At 44.6% G+C, this 24,172-nt stretch overlaps 1 protein-coding gene and 1 long non-coding RNA gene across 2 annotated transcripts in view; one reads left to right on the top strand and one right to left on the bottom strand.

The window, feature by feature from the left end:
* The first annotated feature begins 3,384 nt into the window (after positions 1–3,384).
* Positions 3,385–5,981, top strand: LOC121001485. Its single transcript, XR_005779070.1, has 2 exons — positions 3,385–4,146; positions 5,321–5,981. It is a non-coding gene; the product is annotated as an uncharacterized LOC121001485 (long non-coding RNA).
* GGH (gamma-glutamyl hydrolase) overlaps positions 5,689–24,172 on the bottom strand; it is a 46,640-nt gene continuing 28,156 nt past the window's right edge. Inside the window, exons 5-9 of the mRNA XM_040432571.1 lie at positions 16,134–16,272; positions 14,923–15,029; positions 8,614–8,704; positions 7,564–7,701; positions 5,689–6,102 (exon numbers count right to left, since the gene is read on the bottom strand). Of these exons, the coding sequence (XP_040288505.1) occupies positions 5,984–6,102; positions 7,564–7,701; positions 8,614–8,704; positions 14,923–15,029; positions 16,134–16,272 (594 nt within the window). The 3' untranslated portion in view covers positions 5,689–5,983. The remainder of the gene's footprint in view (positions 6,103–7,563; positions 7,702–8,613; positions 8,705–14,922; positions 15,030–16,133; positions 16,273–24,172) is intronic.

Below are 24,172 nucleotides of genomic sequence, written 5' to 3'. Positions count from 1 at the left end.
ATTAAAATTAACCAGGCTTGGATCCCTCAGGACTTGTCTGTACCTTGTGCAGAATAGACAGTTCTAACAGCCTCAACCATCCATCCTTGTACTCAAGTGCACTTATTCCCTTTTTTTTTTTTTATATGTCCCAATATTTTGGGGGATACCCCTATGTAAAAATGCTAAATAACACACATCTGTGTTGGCTACCTATACCTCCTTCGCTGCCGCTTTCACCTAGACCGCCACGTGAGCCTACTTGGCCACATCCACCCATTCACCGCCTCCTCAACCTCTTCCTCCTACATCATTCCTAATTTTTATTTTTTTAAGGTCTTTTATGTTTTTTAAATTCATTTCCCTATCCACATTTGCCATGCTCTTAAGCACATTTTGCTGCCTTTTGCAGCCCTCTAGCTCTTTCCAGGGCTATTTTAGAGCCATTTTAGTGGCCAAAAGTTCGGTTGCCCATTGACTTCAATGGGGTTTGGGTTCAGGATCAAGTTCGGGTCCCGAACTCGAATTTTTTTTTTCAAGTTCGGACGAACCTGCCGAACCCGAACATCCAGGTGTCCGCTCAACTCTATTGCCGTGTCCATAACGACCGGCTCTATTAAAATATCACATGATTCACCCCCTCACCTGAACGCCGTAGAAAAAATAAAATAAAAACCGTGCTAAAACAATAATTTTTTTGTCACCTTACATCACAAAAAGTGCAATACCAAGCGATCAAAAAAGGTGTATGCCACCAAAATAGTACCAATCAAACCGTTACCTCATTATGTAAAAAATGAGCCCCTACATAAAACAGAAAAAAAAAGTACAAAACCTATGGCTCTCAGAATATGGAGACAATAAAACATGATTTTTTTTTTGTTTCAAAAATGTTTTTATTGTGTTAAAAGTGAAAAGAAAAAAAAAGAAACATATTAGGTATCATAATGTCCGTAACAACCAGGTCTATTAAAATATCACATGACCTAACCCCTCAGGTGAACACCGGAAAAAACTGTCGAAAGCGCCATTTTTTGTCACCTAACATCACAAAAAGTGTAATACCAAGCGATCAAAAAGTCATATGCACCCTAAAATAAAACCAATCAAACCGTCATTTTATACCGAAAAAAATGAGCCCCTACATAAGACGGTCGCCAAAAAAAAAAAAAAAAACTATGGCTTTCAGAATATGGAGACACAAAAAAATTATTTTCTTTCAAAAATGCTTTATTTAAAACTGAATCAAACCAAAAAAAGTTGTCATATTTTGTATTGTCGCGTCCATAACAACCTGCTCTATAAAAATACCACATGATCTAACCTGTCAGATGAATGTTGTAAATAACAAAAAATAAAAACGATGCCAAAACAGCTATTTCTTGTTACCTTGCCTCACAAAGTGTAATATAGAGCAACCAAAAATCATATGTACCCTAAAATAGTATTAACGAAACTGGCACCTTATCCCGTAGTTTCCAAAATGGGGTCACTTTTTTGGAGTTTCTACTCTAGGGGTGCATCAGGGGGGCTTCAAATGTGACATGGCAACTTAAAATTATCCCAGTGAAATTTAATCTCCAAAAACCACATGGTGCTCCTTTCCTTCTGCGCCCTGCCGTGTGCCCGTACAGCAGTTTACGATCACAAGTTGGGTGTTTCTGTAAACTTCAGAATCAGGGTAATAAATATTGAGTTTTGTTTGGCTGTCAACCCTTGCTTTGTTAGCAGTAAAAAATGGATTAAAATGGAAAATCTGCCAAAAAAGTGAAATTCTGAAATTTCATCTACATTTTCCTTTAATTCTTGTGGAACACCTAAAGGGTTAAAGGGAACCTGTCACCTGGATTTTGGGAATAGAGTGGAGGACATGGGCTGCTAGATCGCCGCTAGCACATCCGCAATATGTCAGGGTTGCTAAATTTTAATCTGCGTGTGGGCATAAATGAAGAAAAAAATAAAATAAAATCACCATAGTTCACCTGTCTAAAGTGTGAAGCAGGTGAAATTCAAGGATTGGAGCACTTGCTGCAGTACCAGAAACAGACACAAGATGGCATATGTTGATTTTACCAATGCCTCCAGGGAGAATAAAGCAGATTAACGGAACAGAGGGAAAGACAAACCTATCTGCATAATGTTTTTATTGAAGTCATTAGTGAAATGTACGGTCTGTGGATATAAATGTACCATTCAGTTTATCTGGGATTTGCAGAGTTTTGAAAGAGCAAATATTCATTATTGTCATGTGCTAGTTTTATGAATATGAGGGCATTCTTCCTATTCCTATTCCTGCTATTTATTGCAAGCTAAGCATCCCTCGTGGACTGGTAATAGCAGTTCTTAGTGACAATTATAAAGAAAAGAAAAAATAGTACATCAGTCTATGCCAATTTCAACCGGCTTAATTTTTACATTCCAAAGAACAGTTTTCCAGGATTAGACAAAATCTGCCCGAGTGTTGGAGGGAAAGGGCAAAAATAAGAAAAGCCCCAGTACTCGCCTCATAAATCCCCCTGCTGTTCCTGCACCACTGCTCCTGGGCTCCCAGACGGTCCGTTTACTTTGCTGCAGTGAGGAGGTAACATCTACAAGTGATCACTGGCCTCTGCGGTTGGCCACAGCCATCTTGAAAACCCCTTTAGGCCTCTTTCACACGAGCAAGTTTTCCGCGCGGGTGCAATGCATGACGTGAATGCATAGCACCCGCACTTAATCCTGACCCATTCATTTCAATGGGTCTGTGTACATGAGCATTTAGATTTTTTTTTCACGCATCAGTTCTGCGTTGCGTGAAAAACGCAGCATGTTCTATATTCTGGCCCCATAGAAGTGAATGGGGCTAGATGTTTTTTGTAAACCTTCAGTTTCTTATCACGGGCGTGAAAAACGCATCAAAACGCATTGCACCTGCGCGGAAAAAACTGAACGCAATCGCAGACAAAACTGACTGAACTTGCTTGCAAAATGATGCAAGTTTCACTGAACGCATCCGGAGCCAATCAGTCACGCTCGTGTGAAAGAGGCCTCAAAGTTGTTTTCACACAAAGCGTTTTTGGAAAAATGCAACCATTTTTGTGACTTTTTTTTTCATGCAGTTTTTGAGCCAAATGGATTAAAAATAAATAAAAATAATAACGGTAGGACTTATACACTGTATGGACAAAATTATGGTGACACATACAGTTTTAGGACATCCCATAGGCATTAATATAGAGTTGCCTACCCCCTTTCCCTTTGAAGCTAAAACAGCTTCCACTCTACTGAGAAGCCTTTCTACAAGATTTTGAAGGGCGTCTGTGGGAATTTTTGTCCTTACATCCAGAAGGGAATTTATGAGGTCAGAGATATTGGACCAGGGAGCCTGTCTCACAATCTCTGTTCAACTTCATCCCAAAGGCGTTTTATGTGGTTGAGGTCAGAGTTCAGCAGGCGAATCAAGTTCTGTAATACCAAACTGTTCTGTAAGGTTAATTTTAATGTTTATTTCCCTTTATTACTTTTTAATGTAGCGAACACATAAACCCTTTTATTCTGCGGTGCCTAGTACAGATGACCGCAAGTCCGCATTCCTAAGGGCTGGGTTCACTGTACATGCGTACTGCACACTGGAGACCTTTTAGGTGCAAGCTATAAAGGATCTGTACATGTAACAGAAAATAAGCTTCAAAGAAGAGGTCTGTGTGAGAACTACTTTGTCTCTTCTATCTACCATCTTGGGTGCCGGCCAACGGTGACGAGCTTCCCCAAGAATTGATTTCAGGTTAAGTGATTGTTTCTTTACTTTAAGCTGTATGTGATCTCTTAGTCACTTAGCCATCATTTAAGCAAATTTATTCCCGGTACCTTGGAATTCACCATAAAACAATCTCACCCAACCATGCCTTTTATGGATCTTAGTTTGTGGCTGTTATGCTTTGGTTCCTAAACATTTCCACTTTGCAATATCACCATTCACAGTGGATGGTGGAACATCTCAGGGAAGAAATGTCATGAACTGACTCTTTGCAACCATGCCATCCTATTACAGTAGCAAGCTGGAATTCAGTGAGCTTTTTAGGACAACTCTTTATTTTCCAAATGTCTGTAAAGGCAGACTGCAAGGCTAGGGGCTGGATTTTATACACCTGTGGCAATGGGACTGAATGAAAAACTTCAATGAGTAAGGTCATGCACACGACCATATTTTTTTGCGGTCCGCAAAAAGGGGTTCCGTTTTTCCGTGACCGTTTTTTCATCCGTGGGTCTTCCTTGATTTTTGGAGGATCCACAGACATGAAAAAAAAGTCGTTTTGGTGTCCGCCTGGCCGTGCGGAGCCAAACGGATCCGTCCTGAATTACAATGCAAGTCAATGGGGACGGATCCGTTTGACGTTGACACAATATGGTGCAATTTCAAACGGATCCGTCCCCCATTGACTTTCAATGTAAAGTCAGGAGTTAATATACCATCGGATCGGAGTTTTCTCCAATCCGATGGTATATTTTAACTTGAAGCGTCCCCATCACCATGGGAACGCCTCTATGTGCAGTAGCGTCCTGGTTGCCATGGTTACCGATCGGAGCCCCAGCGATTAAACTGGGACTCCGATCGGTACACTCCGCTGCCACCAATGATAGGGGGGAGATTTTAATTAGGAGGGGGAGGGAGGGGAGAGGGCCCACTGGCCACCAACGAGTTAACTACAGGGGAGGGAGCCGGCCGCACTGGCCACCAATGTGTTAACTACAGGGGGGGGCCACTGGCCACCAATGAGTTAACTACAAGGGAGGGAGGGGTCGGGGGCCGGCCGCACTGGCCACCAATGTGTTAGCTACAGGGGGGGGGGGGGGGGAACTGGCCACCAATGTGTTAACTACAGGGGGGGGGGCCCCTGCTGCCTGGCAGGTGGGGCAGTCATGTACACAGTTCTTTTAGTATATTCTAACCTGAAGCGTCCCCATCACCATGGGGACGCCTCTGTGTTAGAATATTCTGTCGGTTCTGAGTTTTCACAAAGTGAAAACTCAGCTATGAAAAAGCTTTTATGCAGACGGATCTTCGGATCAGTCTGTATAAAAAGTAACCTACGGCCACGGATGCCAATCTTGTGTGCATCCGTGTTCTTTCACGGACCCATTGACTTGAATGGGTCCGTGAACCGTTGGCCGTGAAAAAAATAGGACAGGTCATATTTTTTTCACGGCCAGGAAACACGGATCACGGATGCGGTTGCAAAACGGTGCATTTTCCGATTTTTCCATGGACCCATTGAAAGTCAATGGGTCCGCGAAAAAAAAAAAACGGAAAACGGCACAACGGCCACGGATGCACACAATGGTCGTGTGCATGAGGCCTAAGAGGTGTGCCCCAATACCTTTGTCTACAGTATATGGTCAGTCATCCTGATGCAGTTTTGGAAGCAAAAATCAGAAGTTGATCATAAAAGGAGAGAAATTATATAGGATATATATACGACTTCTTTTTTCCAATACTGCATCAGAAAACCTGACTGTTACCATAACCTTATATTGTACTTCTCCTTCCTGCTGGATCCACTACTGGCTTTGACTCAAAGTGCATTGAAAGCTGCAGTGATGTTAAGCATGTAAAACCTAAACCACATCCTTACAAATATACACATTATTGATTGGTAATGCCCATTATTTTATTTGTTGGATATACCATTAAGCCATGAGGAATTGAATACAGTAGACTAGAAACAAGAGTTGGCCTGAATTTTCAAGTCAACATTTAATATTAGCAGTTTTCAGGAGTGAACATAGGAAATAATTTAATAAGAAACACGCCATCCTCCGCAGTGCGTGAAGGTTTACATTCAGTGTAACAATTCCAAAGAAATTCCAGTAACACCTATTGATATACGTTCAACAGGGAATGCGGATTGGACTGAAAAATCATTTGATGCCATCACATTAGCTGCAAACAATACAATGGGCATAGCAAAAATATCTTCTCACAATGGATGGTAGGTAGCATGTCAAGAACAGCTTTAAAACTTCTTCAGAAAAAATACATTTGCTCAAAGACAGAAATATTTCCTGTGTACACTGGAGAGTAATTATAGATTAGTGGATATTGCGCTTGTCCTTCATCGGAGAACTGGTGCTGACTTTTCCTGGCTGCAAAGACAAAAAAATAAAATAAAAATATCACCAGGTATCACAGTAAATCACCCAGATTTAAAGGATATTCACTAAATTAGAGGTCACTGGGCTTTCACAAAATTTTTGATCTGTCATAGTGACATATCAAAAGTTTTGATCGGTGGTGGTCCAAGTACTGAGACCCCCAGAATAAGGAGAGACAAGTGCTTGCATTTCGCGCTCTCTCCCCTAGCTGCAGGAGAGGAAGTGATTTGAAAATCGATGGGTCCTGTAGTGAGGAAGGAGAGGGTGGTATGCAAGCACTTCTCTCTTCTCACAGTAGCGATTGGTGGAGGTCCCAGCACTCAGATGCCCACCGAAAAAGACCTTTGACGTGTTGCTACGACATATCCAAAGAGGTGACGGCCCTTTCGCACTGCCTGCATTACCGAGGCTGGAGGCCTGGGGACGCACAGCCAGCGTGAAACGGTCTTCTCCACTGTTTGGCATCTTGCACTTCAAGGCCTATGCATTTAATGTATTTACGAATAAAGAACGTATTTTATGAGTGCCATTGACAGCTGGATCTACCTTTTCATTTTCATGATAAATAGAACTCAACCCACAAAAAAAAAAAAAAAAAAAAAAAAAAAAAAAAACACAAGATGTCGATAGGTTCTATCAATGCAGCGAGGAAAAAACTAAAGAATTATTGCAGCAATATAAGCTTGGTAGAAGTCACACTGCTGGATCCCCATGCTCCTGTGCTGACCCAGATGGTCACCATCTAGAGCAGGGATCAGCAAGCTTTGGCAATCCAGCTGTTGTGAAACTACAAATCCCAGCATGCTCCTGGAGTGCCGGAGGTTGCCGACCCCTGATCTAGAAAAAGAAGTTGACCACTGTGGACAGCTCGTCTCCATATGTGTGGCTAGCACATACAGCGTTAATAGAGAGGATGCTGGCACTGCTCATGGCCCTATTTGCTCCTCTTTTGGCTAAAATGGAGATCTGGCAGAAAAGTATCTCTGGTACCACGTACCTCTCTGTATCCCATTCCCCATTGATGCTGTCAGGGCACATCTTCTTTCCTCAATAGTCACAATTGATCACCAGAAAAATCTTCCCCCCCCCCATGTAGTCAGCTCAAGGAATGTGGCCACTGGTTGTCCATGATGGTGGCACAGATTACACACTATTTTACCTGGTAAAACGCCGATCATCATGACAGACCCATTAGAGTCAATGGGTTCTGTCAGGCACGGTTTAAAGGAGCAGAAAACATGGTGATGTGCTGCTGCTAAAACCACACACTGCATATGAAGTTTTGGAAGTTGGGTTTTTCCCCAATGGTAATAAAAAGTGCCACTGATCTGCGTGGATATATTTTACATGCTGAGATACACAGCCGTCATGAGAGCCACGGCAGTGACTGCAAATTCATAAACTGAGGCAGTGACCTAGATATGCGGCCCTATTTTTCTATGATGTTTTTACCTTCATTAACAAAGAAATCCGCCATATAAAAAGCCACTTGGACAGCTTCTGCAGTATGGGAAATATCGGAGGTTTTTTTCCATTCAAATGGATTTTTTTCAGGATGCCACTGGACTCCGTAAAAAGGGTAATCATAAGCTGCAAAATACAATATGGCAGAACATACAAGACATTAATAGGATAATCAGTCACATGGGCCGTTCCCTCACATTGTGCTGAAAGTTAGACTTCGGCTACTTTCACATCAGCGTTTTGCTGTACGGTTTTGGGATCCGTCACAGGATCTCAAATCCGCAGCAAAACGCTTCGGTTTTCTCCCCATTTATTTTCAATGGGGACAAAACTGAACGAACTTGAACAGAGTGCATCAGAATGCATTGCGTTACCATGACGCACACAAAAACGCTGCAAGCATCATAGTATACTGAGCAAGACGAATCCGGCATGAAACACAATGCAAGTCAATGGTGTCAGATCAGGGTTTTTTTTTTGGACACGGAAAAAAAAAATATATAGATCCGGCGCCAGTCGACTTGCAATGGTTTTAGTGCCGTCTTGTTCATTTTGGAGATAATACAATCGCATCCGTTCTGAACGGTTTGCAGACGTTGTATTATTGACCGGATGCGTTTTTTGCTGATCCCCTGACGAATCCAGCAAAAACTCAGATGTGAAAGTAGCCTTACATCGTCACATATACATTGAGTAATAGTCTCAAGAGCATTAGGCCTCATGCACATCGCCACATTGTGGCTTTGTACACCTTTAGGTTGCACTAAATCATAATATGGCATCACGAAGGTCTATGGACCCACACTGTACCCAGTATGCCTCCGACTTTAGACTGTTATTTTATACTACGGCTGAGTTCATACATACAGTATAGAAATACCCAGGAGATGAACTAAAGGCTCTGAAATTCAATCGATATATAAAATGGAGATGTATACTTTTTGATTACTCAGAACACCGATTTAAGCAGTAGAGGCACTTGGCACTGGAAGCGTCTTATTTGAACTGCAGTCCTATTTTCATGACACTGTTTAATACCTTCAAACGTAGAGATAAATTCCAGGACACCATCAAAGTTGGTGGACAGGACGTTGTAGAATTTTCTCAGCTTCGCATTTGCTGTAAAGTTCTATAGATAAAATGCAGAAAAAGGAAACGTGAACAGACATGAACAGTGCAGGCATAAAGTGCTGAGAACCACACGATCGTGCTCAGCCCGGAAAAAACACAGAATGTGTCCGCTGTAGGGCTGCAGCAAATGATTACTTTAGAAATAGAGTATTCTAACGATTATTTTTTATGATTACTTGATTAATCTAATAATAAAAAAAAGAATTAATAGACTGTTTTCCTTTATAAAAACTCATCAGACCCAAACACCCTTCGTTCCCCCCTGTGCGATCAGCCCAAGTGCATCAGTTCCACTATCCCCCAGTGCCAGCAGTTCTCTCCCCCCACCCTTGTGCCAGCAGTTCTCTCCCCCCACCCTTGTGCCAGCAGTTCTCTCCCCCCACCCTTGTGCCAGCAGTTCTCTCCCCCCACCCTTGTGATATCTTCATCACCTGGAACGGGAGCCCCTCCCAATTTGAGTCGTTTGTATCCCGTTTAAATCAGAACGAGATCGGCATGAGGTTTACATACGAGACCCACCCAACCAGCCTACCATTTCTGGATATCACAATCTCCAGGAATGATAGGAGCGAAGTGGACACCTCGATTCATAGAAAACCTAACGCGACAAATTCTCTCCTGAGATGGGAGAGCAGTCACCCTCTCCCACTCAGGAGGGGAATACCTAGAGGGCAGTACCTTCGCCTGCGCAGAAATTGTTCTGACAAAAAGGACTTTGTAGCACAAACAGCTGACCTAAGGGTCAGATTTGCGGAAAGGGGGTACCCGGACTATATCCTAAGAGCAGCCTACAAGGTGGCCCTGGCACGGCAGAGACCTTCTCTACTGATTAAGAAACAGCCAGACACGCCCACCACCAAACTGTCCCGCATTATCACTACCTTTGACAGAGGGTCAAGCCAGGTCAGGGACATCCTACGACGCCATTGGGGGATCCTGAAAATGGACCCCGACCTTCTGGATATAGTGGGGGACAGCCCGCAGATAACATACAGACGCGGTGCGAATTTGCGTGACAAACTCGTACACAGTCATTTTTCATCTGTTAGCAAAAACTTATCATGGCTGCGGTGCAATTTGGTAGGTAGCCATAGATGTGGCAGGTGTGTTGCCTGCAAACACATTTTGACTACCAAATCTTTCACCAGTACGGTCACTGGCAAAGCGTATTCCATCCCGCATTTTATCAATTGCAAATCCAGAGGAGTGGTGTACCGCATCCTCTGTGAATGCGGGCTGGAATACGTTGGCAAGACCATACGGGAATTTCGGAGGAGGATCGGTGAGCACATGGGGGATGTGACACACAAAAGGGACACCCCGGTGTCTAAACATGTGCACACCGACCATAATGGCAAAGCCCGGTTGAAATTCATGGGCATCGATCTCGTGAAACCCCCTCCAAGAGGGGGGGACTGGGATAAGAGCCTCCTCCAACGTGAGGCGCGTTGGATCTTCAATCTTAAAACAGCGGCACCCCTGGGCATGAACGAGAGATTGAACTACTCCTGCTTCCTCTGAAAAATCAAGTGGCAGGGAAACCGGGGGGTAATTGCCGCCACAATGCCGCTGTTTGATGGATGATCTTCGGCTCTGTATGTATGTATAATTGTTCATCTATTCATGAGCTGCTGTCTTCATTCTCTGTCATGCTGCTGCCGCTGTGGCCCGGATGTTACATCAAGGGCAACATGCACGTTAATCAACAATTAGGGCCTTCTGCCTTAGCCTGCGCCTGCGTACCCTTCATGCACATTGCCTTTATATTTTTCTGCGCATACGGTTAGGCTGGTATACACCTTGCTGCACATGGATCCATGCTGGCCTACACCGCTACGAGCATGGGGTCCTTGTGGCGGCAAAAGCAGATGCACAACCTGATTGCACCTGCCTTCTCCATGCGCGCTCCTAATCTGTAGAGCGCCTTTTTTATACCAGCAACTGTTCCCGATTGCAGGGTTATCCGTGTTATCGGGACATATATAAAAGCTTTGATCTCATGTCACTCTGCCGGGGGTTGCACACCCCCTTTCCCCCCCCCGGCAGCAATTCGCTGCATTGATCACCTGTCTGCCTATGACTCCTGCACCAAATGCCATTAGCCGTTTCTAGGCTTTACTACTTTGTTTACCATCAATGGTGACGCATACCCTGTGCGTCCCACATGATCATCAGACCATTTGACCATTGGCTGTATGATCCCGGACTCCGCCCATCTCCCATCACGCTCCCGCCCATCTCACGTGATGTTGCCGACGTGTGACGTCACTGACGGCGTCTGCCTCTTGCCCTGTGGATGCTGCCTCGGCGCAGGCTCTCTGACGCTGGGGTCACGTGACCGGGTAGGAGCGGCGCTTCAGGTAGGCGTGACACTGCGATGACGCAACTGAGAGGGAGGGGCGAAGGACCTGGGGCGCGATTATTTAAAACCCATTACTAGGGTACATCACTGCGGCTGGTTCATTGCATTGCTACCCCCAACCAGAAGGGTCTCATTTGCCTGGGACCACTGTGTCTCCCGGACCGTCCAGCACTGGACTACCCCTCCAGTGTAATACTGCATCCTACACCAGGATAGCAGCACACAGGCTTCCCAGCTTGTCTCTCTTTCTCCAGTGTGCTATTGAGCCCCAGGCCAGATACCTGTGGCTCGCTACCCTCCTGTCTTCCTGCAGTCTTTCCCTGAAGAGTCACGGACAGAAACGTGCCACGTCGGGAGACCTTTGGAAGCACCTTTATCAACAATCCACTGGCATAACTTCTGTAGTTTGTAGGGTAAGGTCCACCTTAGGGACAGGCTACCGGACGGGGTCGTCTTTTTCAAGGCGAGTGCTCCGTATAGATAGGTAGCAGTATAATAGCCCCCTTCACCTTAGGCAGGGCTTGCTTAGGAATCCTCCTAGTGCTCCACTGCACGGTTCCATTGTTACAGCACCCATTCCCGAACGGCTTGGTCATCACGTTTCCTGTCTCCTTTATCCGAGGACCTCTCCCACTACCTACAAAGGGTCTGGTAAGACTGTTCACGTCCCCCCGGACGGAACAGTATTTTGTCTTTACCAGCCGGGTACCATTCCTTTGGTCCCTATGTGTATGTATGTCTTATTTATGTAGTGAGTTTTATTAATCTGATATTTTTTGACCTTATTAAAAGTTACATTTTAAATAACGATACTCCCCCCTCCTGCAATAGGGGCCCATTGTCTGTTCTCGCCTTGGAGTGTTTACATAGCCTGAATTGCATCAGTGCTCTGAACAATTTATTGTTTACCCCCACCCTTGTGCCAGCAGTTCTCTCCCCCCACCCTTGTGCCAGCAGTTCTCTCCCCCCACCCTTGTGCCAGCAGTTCTCTCCCCCCACCCTTGTGCCAGCAGTTCTCTCCCCCCACCCTTGTGCCAGCAGTTCTCTCCCCCCACCCTTGTGCCAGCAGTTTAGATGATCAATTCCATTGCTTTGTTAAAAAATGGCTCCAAGTGACTAGGGACTACTAACAATACTGAAGTCATTAACACAAGTCCAATTAACTACTAATAGCTGTCAAAAATATATTCCAAATTTACCAAAATGCAGTCAAATTCTAACTAGATGCTGTTTTTTTTTTTTTTTAACTGAAATTAGGGGTTTTACATGAATATTGACAACTATGCTCTATGTATTCCTCCCTCCATGTAAGATTTACAACATAAAACGGGATTCTTCCCACAATGTTATACATCAGTAAGGCCTCAAGACACTGATTTGTGGGGCACTTTCAGTCCTGTCATTGCACATAATTTCAGTGGGGAGAGACTGCACTAACGAGAGTAAATTGTACCTATGACACTGTCTGACCTGTTACATGTGCGCCTGGCAGCTGAAGACATCTGCGTTGGTCCCATGTTCATATGTGCCCGCATTGATGAGAAAAATTAAAGTTGAAAAATATGCAAATGAGCATCTAGGAGCAACGGGGGCGTTGCCATTACTCCTATAGGCTCAGTGTTTTCAGTTTTGAAAGGACCAGGTGTGATGATGTTTTCACTGTCTCGTCCCATCAAAGTGGAGAGGGTGCGGCAGTTACAGAGAAAGCAGAGCCTCTGGGTGTAACGCTAACGCCCCCGTTGCTCCTAGGGGTTCATTTGCATATATTAAAACTTCATTTTTCTCAGCAATACGGGCACATATGAACATAGGACCAACACAGATGTCTTCAGCTGCCAAGCGCACATGTAACAGGTCAGCCCGTTTTATAGGTACAAATCTGCTGACAGATGCCCTTTAACACAGGGGCCGGTGTATGGGTGAACAAACATTCCTCTGCTCATTGCCACATGTAAAACAAAAATGTTTTTCCGGCTGATCGCATCTTTTATGGGGGTATAAAATTCCTAAGCTGTTAGCTGCACATCAATTCATGTTAACAAGGATGTGCTGACAATATTGAGACTGTATGTGTTTGAATAATTGCACGATTTTTCTTTTACAGTCAGTACCAACAACTGCTTCAGGCCTCTTTCACACGAACGTGTGCGCTCCGCGGCCGTATTGCGGACTGCATTTGCATTTGCGGATCCGCAATACATGGGCGCCGTTCCGTGGGCATTTCGCATCACGGATGCGGACCCATTCCCTTAAATGGGTCCGCAAATCCGGAGATGCGGAATGGAATCACGAAACGGAACCTTACGGAGGCACTATGGAGTGCTTCCGTGGGGTTTTGTCCCATACTTCCGTTCCGCAAAAAGATAGGACATGTCCTATCTTTTTGCGGAACGGGGGGGGGGGGGGGAATCGCAGACCCATTAAAGTGAATGGGTCCGCGATCCGCTACGGCTGCCCCGCGGTTGGTGTTCGTACATTGCGGCCCGCAATTTGTGCGCAAGTGGCCTCACACAAATGAAGCTAAAACGAATGGCAACTGACTTTCTATATTATCGATTGGCAATCATTAAAGGGGTCGTCTCACTTCAGTAAGTTGCATTTATCATGTAGAGAAAGTTAATACAAGGCACTTCCTAATGTAATGTGATTGTCCATATTGCCTCCTTTGCTGCCTGGATTCATTTTCCCATCACATTATACACTGCTCGTTTCCATGGTTACAGAACACCCTGCAATCCATCAGTGGTGGTCGTGCTTGCACACTATAGGAAAAATCCCTAGCCTATGTGCGCTCCCATGGTCCCGGCAACCAGAGAGGCTGACGCTTTTTCATATAGTGTGCAAGCATAACCACCACTGATGAAGTGCACGGTGGTCTGTAACCATGGAAACAAGCAGTGTGTAATGTGATGGAAAAATGAATCCAGCCAGCAAAGGAAGCAATATGGACAATCACAATACATTAGGCTGTTTTAATGGAGTGGCGGACGGGCATGCACACTGCCGCTCCAATTAAAGTCTATGAAATTAGGGGCATTTATCACCACTCTGGCAGATAGGTGATAAGCTGTCATTCTGGGACAACTCCTTTAAAGGGATTTCTGGTATTAGAGAAATAAGGGCCTGTCCCCAGAAAGCACACTACTCTTGACCAAGGGCTGTGTCCGATAGTGCAGCTCAGCCCCCTAGAACTCAAATAGGGTTCAGTTGCAATATCAGATGTATCCAATAGACAAGAGTGGTGCCGATTCCTCACTGATCAATGCTTTATCAATCATCCTATTAATATAGTTAGCCATTCATTTTGCTATGTAATGGAAAAGTATGCGTTTGACACTAAAGCTACTTTCACACTCGCGTTTTGGGTGGATCTGTCATGGATCTGCAAAAACGGATCCGTTACAATAATATAACTGCATGCATCCGGCATGAATGGATCCATTTGTATTATCTGTAACATAGCCAAGACGGATCAGTCATGAACTCCACTGAAAGCAAATGGGAGGCGGATCCGTTTTCTATTATGCCAGAGAAAACTGATCCATCCCCATTGACTCACATTGTGTGTCAGGATGGATCCGTCTCGCTCTGCATCCCAGGACGGACAGCAAAAGGCTGCAGGCAGCGTTTTGGTGTCCGCCTCCAGAGTGGAATGGAGACTGATCGGAGGCAAACTGATGCATTCTGAGCGGATCCTTTTCCATTCAGAATGCATTAGGGCAAAACTGATCCTGAATGGATCTCACAAACTGAAAGCCAAAAATGCTAGTGTGAAAGTAGTCTAAGCTAAAAATATCCTAAACGATCAATCCAAATAAGAGCATAAGCTTAACACAGCATTATCTAGAACTTACCTGCATAGAGAGGCTCCAGTCATGGAAGTTTGCGGTTAAAGGCAGGCTGGAGAGGGCTTTATACAATGGCCGCGGAATGTTCTGGAATAATTTGCTTTTTAATACATCTAGAATATAAATGCAGCATAAAAAAAAAATGTAATTCCCTACAGTTTTATCATTTAAATGTGTTAAAAGCGGGACAGTTAGGTCTTCAATGATGGCTTATATCAAGATGGCATAACACAAAGAAGACAGCTCTTACTGTAGGTGCCAGATTTACCCATAGGCACAGTGGCCTGTGCCTACAGGTGTCCCCCTGAGGGAAGAATACACTCAGCAATATATATATATATATATATATATATATATATATATATATATATATATACACATACACACACAATTTAAATGTTAATTATGCACTCCGTGAGTAAGCATTGAAAGTGGCTATACAAGAAGACAGTACAGTTATGGCAATAGGTGTATTGTTTTTCTACATTCCTACTGTCAGAGCTAAACCCTGGGGAACGCTGCTGCCAGAGATCAGCGGTGGCAGAAGATCAAATAGGCAGGGAGAATTGTAAAAGCTTAGCTTTTTATATGACATAGTACACATGTAGGGAGGCAGCAGCTAAGGCAGAGAGAGGAGAGGCAGGCTGAGGGGCCTGTTTCTAAATCTTACAGGTAGTCATCACAAGCAATGCTCAGTTAGCGTGTTGCTAAGGGAGCGCTACAAAAGTTAATTAACCCAATTCCTTAAAGAAGGTTACAAAAACACACTCACTGTCCATACATATATAAAAAAAAATATATATATATATATATATATATATACACGGGATTTTGTAGTGGTATAATATCCTCTGGATAGGTAATCAATATCAGATCGGCAGGGGTCCAACTCCTGGCACTCCCAGCGATCAACTGCGAGCACTCCTTCCTCTTTAGGCTAGGGCTACACGACGACATGTGTCACACGACATATAGGGTACAACTACACTGCAACGTGTGTCCAGCAACATATATTATAATGCTAGTCTATGATGTCACACTGTGACTGCGACGCAACAATCGCACAAAAATCCACCCTGGATGTCGCATTACAAAATATGTCCACATGTTGCAGTGTAGTCCTAGCCTAAATGTTTAACTGCATGCCGTCCCCTTTGTAGCAGCGGTGCATGTATAATTACAACCATACGACATACCATTCTACACAATTTACCTACTTTCAGTAAAGTTTAGAGGCAAGGAAATGTCCTCTGTTTTGGTCAGTGTTAGCAGGAGTTCTCCACTTGTCAGTACGGTCAACTGCTCAAATCCTAAACATGTTCCCCAGATAGGAAAGTAGTCGCCTTTGTCATTTGCCTAAGAAAGTAAAAACGCAAAAAAAAAACATATTACCATTAACACCAGAGGGACACTGGTGGCAACTCTACTTTTGCTTGATGCACTCTATCATTTGTGCACTTTTACACAACGCATCAATGCGGACAAGCGCTTGTGACTTGAGGTGCCCATATTTAGCTCCCATATACACAGTCGAGTCACATTATTATGACGACCAGCTAATAACTAGAGTAACCGCAGTGTGCAGCGTGGACAGCAGCTAGACGGGCTGGGAGTGACTCAATAAGGTCCTGGTGGGTTGTCACAGGTATCTGGAGCCATGCTGACTGCAGAGCCTCCCACAGCTGCTAGAGGGGCATGGGGAGGATCCATAGAGCGAACACGACGCACGAGGTGGTCCCACAGATGCTCAACCGGATTCAAGTCTGGGGAGTTAGGGGGCCAAGGTAGTACTTGGAAGTCTTGGTCATGTTCTTCCAACCAATGTCAGATATTTCCAGCTGTGTGACATGTCGCATTGTCTTGCTAGAAAATCCCATCCAACCCAGGGAAGACGAACAGCATGTATGAGTGTACCGGATCAGCAAAGATGGATTTATACCCAATCGGTTCACCATGTCTTCCACATAGATGAGTAGGTCTGGAGAATGCCACAGCTTGTGTTCTTCCACGAATGGTTGTAAGGTGTTTGTTCTCTGATGTTTCTCGCCTAACACCCCAACGTCCATCCATTTGATGAAGCAGAAAATGTGACTCATCGGAGAAGACAACTCTTTGCCAATCAGGGGAGGTGAAATTCCAAAACTGCAATGAAAATCAAAGCCTTTTCTGCTGATGCAACTTTGTTAGCAGAGGTGCAGTGACCATCCGTTGGCTTTGTTGTCCCATATGCAGCAAGTTTCCCCGAACTGTTGTTTGATTATTATTTATTTCATTAAATATATTTAATTCATTCATTTCATGGCGCTGTACATCTAAGAGGGGGTATCCAAACATAATACAAGTAAAATGTGCATGAGCTTAGCAACACACTGGTATAGAGGAGCCCGCAAGAGCTTACAATCTACAAGGGAAAGACACAGTAGGTGAGAGTAAGGGTCCATTCACACATCCGTAGTGCATTGCGGATCCGCAATACACCCGGCCAGCACCCCCCCCATAGAACTGCCTATTCCTATTGCGGACAAGAATAGGACATGTTCTTTTTTTTCCGGAGCCGCGGGCCGGAAGATCGGGGCCGCGCTCCGGAAATGCGGATAGCACATAATGTGCTCTCCACATCCATTACGCCCCCATAGAGAAGGAATGGGTCCGCACCCGTTCCACAGAATTGCGGAACGGGTACGGACACATTCACGGACGTGTGAATGGACCCTAAAAGCTGCACACTTGTGTGGTGGCAGCCTGCTTATTGTATGCTTTCCTGAAGAGGTGGGTTTTCAGTGGTTAGTATCTAGAACTGAATTTGCTGGGCAATTGCATAGAGGGACTAGACAGGGGTGCCCCTGTCACCCTTACTCTTTGCAATAGCAATTGAGCCCCTGGCAGCGGCGCTAAGGGAAGCGCGGGAAGTTCAGGGCTTTCGATATAAACGGGCTTATCGAAAAAGTAGCTCTTTACGCTGATGATATGCTTCTATTCCTAGACGAGTGGAGCTCCTCTCTTCCGGCAGCCATGAGCATTATTAATGGATTCAGCAGCCTGTCAGGTCTGAGCATTAATTGGTCAAAGTCTGTGCTGATGCTGCTCTCTGCCGACAGCGGCAATGATTACCGCTCAACAGAAGGCTTGCAACTTGTCAAGTCTTTTAAAATATTTAGGTGTCCAGGTTACCATTGATGTCAGAGACTATGAAAGACTGAATTTAACCCCGTTGATGCAGAGATTTCAGCAGAAGGTACAGACTTGGACCAAATTGCCACTCAGTAATAGGAAGGGTCAACCTTCTGAAAATGATCCTAATGCCACAACTCCTATACTTGCTGCATAATGCACCTATATGGGTCCCCGCCCGATTCTTTGTCACGGTTAATGCCGTATTTAGGGACTTAATATGGAAGAGAGGGGTTCCGCGCATAAAATTGGCTACGCTTTGCCGACCAAAAACAGATGGGGGGACTTGGGGCTCCAGACCCTTGGATTTATTATTTGGCTGCCCAACTTCAACATCTGCGGGGTTGGGGGATGGACGAGGACATTAATAAGGTGGGGCGAATGACGCAAGTTCTAGTGGGGGGTAAGAAACTAATAACAGCATTAGAGGATGTATCCCTGGATAAAGCAGGGAACGACATTCCGATACTTCGGGTAATCCATAAAGTTTGGTGGAAAGCGAGGAAAGTAGCAGGGATACAAAGTTACACTAAGTTTACCGTAATTTGGCCCAATCTCATGTATGCAGAATTGCATAAAGTATCCAATGTTCAGACTTGGAGACAATATGGACTTACGCACATACATCAGCTCTACGATGGGGATACTCTGAAAGCCTATGCCCAATTACAATGTGAGTTTCAGCTTTCACACTCCCAATTTTACCTATATTTGCAGCTTCGGCATGCTATTAATTCCCAAGGAAAAGTAGAGGGGATTAAACTGGCCTCCAAACATACGATTATAGATCTGGCGAGCTCTGGGGGATCCACTAGTGGGGTAATATCGCTGCACTACAGTAGTCTTATGGAAATGCAATTTTAAAAACAGCCTCTCTGATTGTATGATAAATGGCGGAAAGCTATAACAGACTTGACGGAAGACCAGTGGCACACAGTGTTAGAAGGGTTTACTGATCTAGCGGTGGGTGAAGCACACAGAATGTCACAGTTGCTATTGTTGCATATGTTTATTGGACACCTGCTCTCCTAAGGAAAATGGGGTACAGATTAGACAACTTGTGTCCAAGGTGTGCGATGCCCAATACTACGCTGATACACCTTATGTGGAACTGCCCTAGGCTGAGGAGGTACTGGGGGGGGGAGTGACGGATGTACTACAAAAGGGGTTTGAGACACACATAGTAATCACCGCCAGGTTGTGTGTACTTGGATGTGTTGAAACTTTATCATTACCGGCTGAACATAAATTAACGATTATTCGCATATTGTATCAGGCAAGGAAGGTGATAGCGTATCATTGGGTGGATCCTGATCCTCCTGAGGTTAGGGAACTAGTAAATAAGGTTCACACCCTGTTGCAAATGGAGAGATTTGTATACCAGAAGAGGAACAACCTCAAAAAGTTTGAGAAGATTTGGGGCAGATGGATGCAACATTATAATATTGTAGATTAACATTGAGATTGTAGGTTGATCTGAGTGGGAGGTGGTGAATGAACTGCCCCGGTCATACTAGCAGTTGAGGGGTTGATGTGCTACATGTGTTTTATTACTTTATCTTGTAATATGCTATCATATGGGTTGAACGGAAGATTTGATATATGTACTACACCAATGTGAACTGTGCATCTGGGTAAGAGCGGATTGGAGTTAAAACTGCTTTTCATGTTCGGATTTTTCTTTTCAGAGACTTTTGGAGATTTTCTCCTCTGATGTAGGACATTTGGGAGCAGAGGGGGGAGGGGTGGGGGAGAAGGTTTTTTCTCTTTATTTCTTTAAAATTGCTCAATAAAAACAATCGGATTTTAAAAAAAGAATTTGCTGGGCAATGGGGAGCCAGTGATGGGATTGGCAGAGGGGAAAAAAATAAATCAGAGAATAAACAAGGGGAGAGGTGGATTAACCCGCAGCGGATTGGAAGAAAAATTGGAGGGGAGCAAGAGTGCTAGATGGGTAGCTACAGAGGAGGATGTTGCAGTAGTCCAGATGGGAGATGACGAGGGCTTGCACAAGCATTTTAGTTGACTCGGGGGTGAGGAAGGAGGAAATGCGAGCGATATTCTCGAGTTGAAAGCAACAAGTGAAGCTAAGGGTTTGGACGCCTGGAGCAGCAGACCTATGAGACTGGAGAAAGCGTGGTGCTGTTAAAGTGTAATGATAGGTCTGGTGGGGGGACTGAGCTACTTGGAAGAAAGATGATTAATTCTGTTTTCTGTGTTGAGTTTTAAAGGGATTCTGTCACCTCTTTTTACCCTATAGAGCTGCGGACATGCACGGCTAGATCGCCGCTAGCATGTCCGCAATATACCTGTCCCATATCTCTGTGTGGTTTTATTGCGGGGAAAAAATTATATATATATATATATATTAGTAAATCAGCCTGGTAAGGAGCCCAATGGGGCTGTACTAACCGTTCTGGAGCCCAGCCACGCCCCCCCTGTGATGGAGCCCAGCACCGCCTGTATCCACGAATCTCCTCCTTGCTCACAAAGTCAGATCGCCATAATCTCGCGATGCGCAAGCTTGCACATGCGCAGTTCCTTCCCTGAGGCTGATGCCAGCAGAGGGAAGGAACACTATGCCGGCACTGCGCATGCGCGAGATTGCGGCGATCTGACTTTTTGAGCAAGGAGGAGATTTGTGGATATAGGCGGTGCTGGGCTCCATCACAGGGGGGGCGTGGCTGGGCTCCAGAACGGTTAGTACAGCCCCATTGGGCTCCTTACCAGGCTGATTTACATATATATATATATATATATATATCTCTATCTTTTTTTTCCCCGCAATAAAACCACACAGAGCTATGGGACAGGTATATTGCGGACATGCTAGCGGCGATCTAGCCGTGCATGTCCGCATCTCTATAGGGTAAAAAGAGGTGACAGAATCCCTTTAACTTATTCCTGACATGGCAATTTTCCATTTTTTCTCTCGCTGGCTATTCGGAGCCATAACTTTTTTATTTTTTCATTGACATAGCAACATGAGGGCTTGTTTTTTTGAGTGACAAGTTGTACTTTCTAATTGCACCATTTAATATTGCATATAATGTAGTGGAAAGATGAACAAAAATTCCAAAATAGGGCAAAAAATTAAAAATAAAAGCATGGTTTTATAGTTTAAGGCCTACAACCGTCAGATTTAAATACACGCTAAATACAAAATTCTGTATATTCCAATGTAGTCCTGCCACCTGCTGGCCTACATTGGAATATACCTGTGAAAGGCCTTAAAGCCTACAGATCAGGCCCTTCACAGAGAAAGGACAGCTCACTTGAATGGCACATGGGGCAGCCATTGCAGGCCATGAATCACGCATTTATGTTTTGTTTTTTTTTTATCTCTCAGGTGCCGTGGTCACATTTGACCGTGGCATCTGAGAGGCTAAATGTCTGCGATCTGCTGTATTAAAGTTGCTGCTACTGCACTCTAGCAGGTGGAGTCCTCCGCTCTCAGTGGCAATGGAGGACCAGAGAAGACAGAAATGGTTTATTACGCAGTGAATAGAGAAACTTTTTTTTTATGTTTTGCTCAATTTTCCCCGAATAAAATAAAAAAGTTAGAAATAAAGTCACATAAAAAAAATAAAAAAAACCTGCAAAAACTATTTTGGTGGTCCAAGGCCTTTTCAGGCCTGGTCATTAGAGGGTTAACCAATAAGTGCGTTCCTTGCTAGCACGGGAAAGTGCTTACTGGTTATTGCAGGTCACCTGTCACACAGATTTAACCAATAACTAAGGGGAGGGGGGGGGGGGGATGCAAGAGAAAGAGAAAGCGCTCATTTTATGAATAGGGGGCAGGGTGGACCAAATCTCTCCACTTAAAGGGGCTGTCTCACTTCAGCAAATGGTGTTTATCAAGTAGACAAATTTTATACAAGACAATTAATGTATTGTGATTATCCATATTGCTTCCTTTGCTGGCTAGATTCATTTGTCAATCACATTACACACTGCTTGTTTCCATGGTTACGTCCACCCTGCAATCCAGCAGTGGTGGCCATGCTTGCACACTATAGAAAAAAGTGCCAGACTATGTGCACTCCTGATGGCTAGCCACCAGAGAAGCCGACAGTTTTTCCTATATTATGCAAGAACGGCCATCGATGCTGGATTACAGGGTGGTCGCAACCATCAAAATGAGCAGGGTAAAATGAGATTAAAAAAAAAAAAGGATTATAGCCAGTAAAGGAAGCAAAATGGACAATTGCAATTCTATTAACTTTCTCTACATGATAAATGCCATGTGTTTAAGGCCTAGTTCACACGAACGTATGGCTTTTTCAGCGTTTTGCGGTCCGTTTTTCAAGGATCCGTTGTTCCGTTTTTTGTTTCCGTTTCTGTTCCGTTTTCCCGTATGGCATACACAGTAATTACATAGAAAAAATTGGGCTAGGCATAAGATTTTCAATAGATGGTTCAGCAAAAACGGAACGGATACGGAAGACATATGAATGCATTTCCGTATGTGTCCCGTTTTTTTTGCGGACCCATTGACTTGAATAGAGCCACGGAACGTGATTTGCGGGCAATAATAGGACATGTTCTATCTTTCAACGGAACGGAAACGGAATGCATACGGAGTACATTCCGTTTTTTTTGCGGGAACCATTGAAATGAATGGTTCCGTATACGGAACACAAAAAAACGGCCCGTACACTCGCAAAAAAAAAAACGTGTTTGTGTGAACTAGGCCTAAGTGAGAAAAGCCCTTTAAGCCCAAATTAAACAGCCCGATTTTAAGGACAATTACTGGAATCAAGTGTTCAGTCATGCTAATGGACCTGTATAATCATACCACTGATCAGCCGCCAAATGAGCAATCACTGGTACATCAGACTGAAAGATGTACGATTATCATCAGCACATCTCCTTGTGTAATCAGGGATGTGCTGCTGATAATCAATGGAACTGAATGAGGGAGAAACGACTGGTCGCAATCACTCCTCCCTATTCACTTTGCCGTGGCCTGTGTAAAAGGCCAATGCAAACAAGCGCCAGTCAACAATATATATTTTTACGGTCCCTCGAAATAGCGCAATGTGATAAAGCGGCCCCCAAACCAAAAATAGAGTGTGCACCCCTGCTACAGAGGTATCACAATGATATATTAGGATATCATAACAAGATCAATGTCATAATTAAAGGGGTTGTCCCATTACAAGAACTTATTCGCTATCTTGTGATGTCATATTGATGCATTATGATTTCAGAATTAAAGGGCTTCTGTCATCCCACTAAACATTTTTATTTTTTTTGGTTACTGTTGAGGAACGGTTGAGACGTATGCATATATCCATGCATGCCTGCAAACACGTGCGGGCATGTATGGTATATATGTGCATACATTAACCACAGCATCATGGGACGATGTGCGCAGATGTGCCCAGCATCTGCGCACGTCTGCCCATGGTGGCCCCTGTGGGAAATATGTGCCCCCTGGGAGCCGGCCCCCTTATAATGTAGGGGCTTGTGCCCCCTTATAATGTAGGGGCTTGTGCCCCCTCATATAATAATGTGCCCCCTCTAGATATGTCTGTCCCTAATATTAATGTATACATGTGTATGGATGTGCCCCAAGCATCCATACGCATGTATATTATATATATTCCCCCTCCCCTCCTCCTACACCTGAAACCAGGTGCATCGGTGTGAATGTGCCCCAAGCATTCGCACCGATGCAATCTGGCTATTTGCATCAGAATGACCGGACAAGGGTCCGGTCATCCTGATGGATACAAAGAGCTCAGATTCAACAGAATCTGAGCCCTTTGTTGTAATTATCCCCAGCGCCGCTGGAGATAATTACGCATGATAGAAGAAGGGGAGAAGCCTCTCGCCCTTCTATTATGTGCATTCCGACAGTGCGATTACTATCACACTGTCCGGAATGCTAGGTGCAGCAGGCGGGAGATCAAAGGCTTCTCCCGCCTGTCTGCCAGAAGCGCGTCCCCGATGTGAGCACGCGGGCCGGCGCAGTGACGTCATATCGCTGCGCCAGCCCTCGTGGCTCGGATGGGCGCGCACACGCCCCCTGGTGCGCGGGAGTGCGGGCCACCGGGGATAAATATCCGGCGGCCCCGGC

This window comes from Bufo bufo, chromosome 5 (assembly GCF_905171765.1).
Source record: "Bufo bufo chromosome 5, aBufBuf1.1, whole genome shotgun sequence".
Taxonomy (NCBI): Eukaryota; Metazoa; Chordata; class Amphibia; order Anura; family Bufonidae; genus Bufo; species Bufo bufo.
This window is presented reverse-complemented; position numbering and strand designations above follow the sequence as displayed.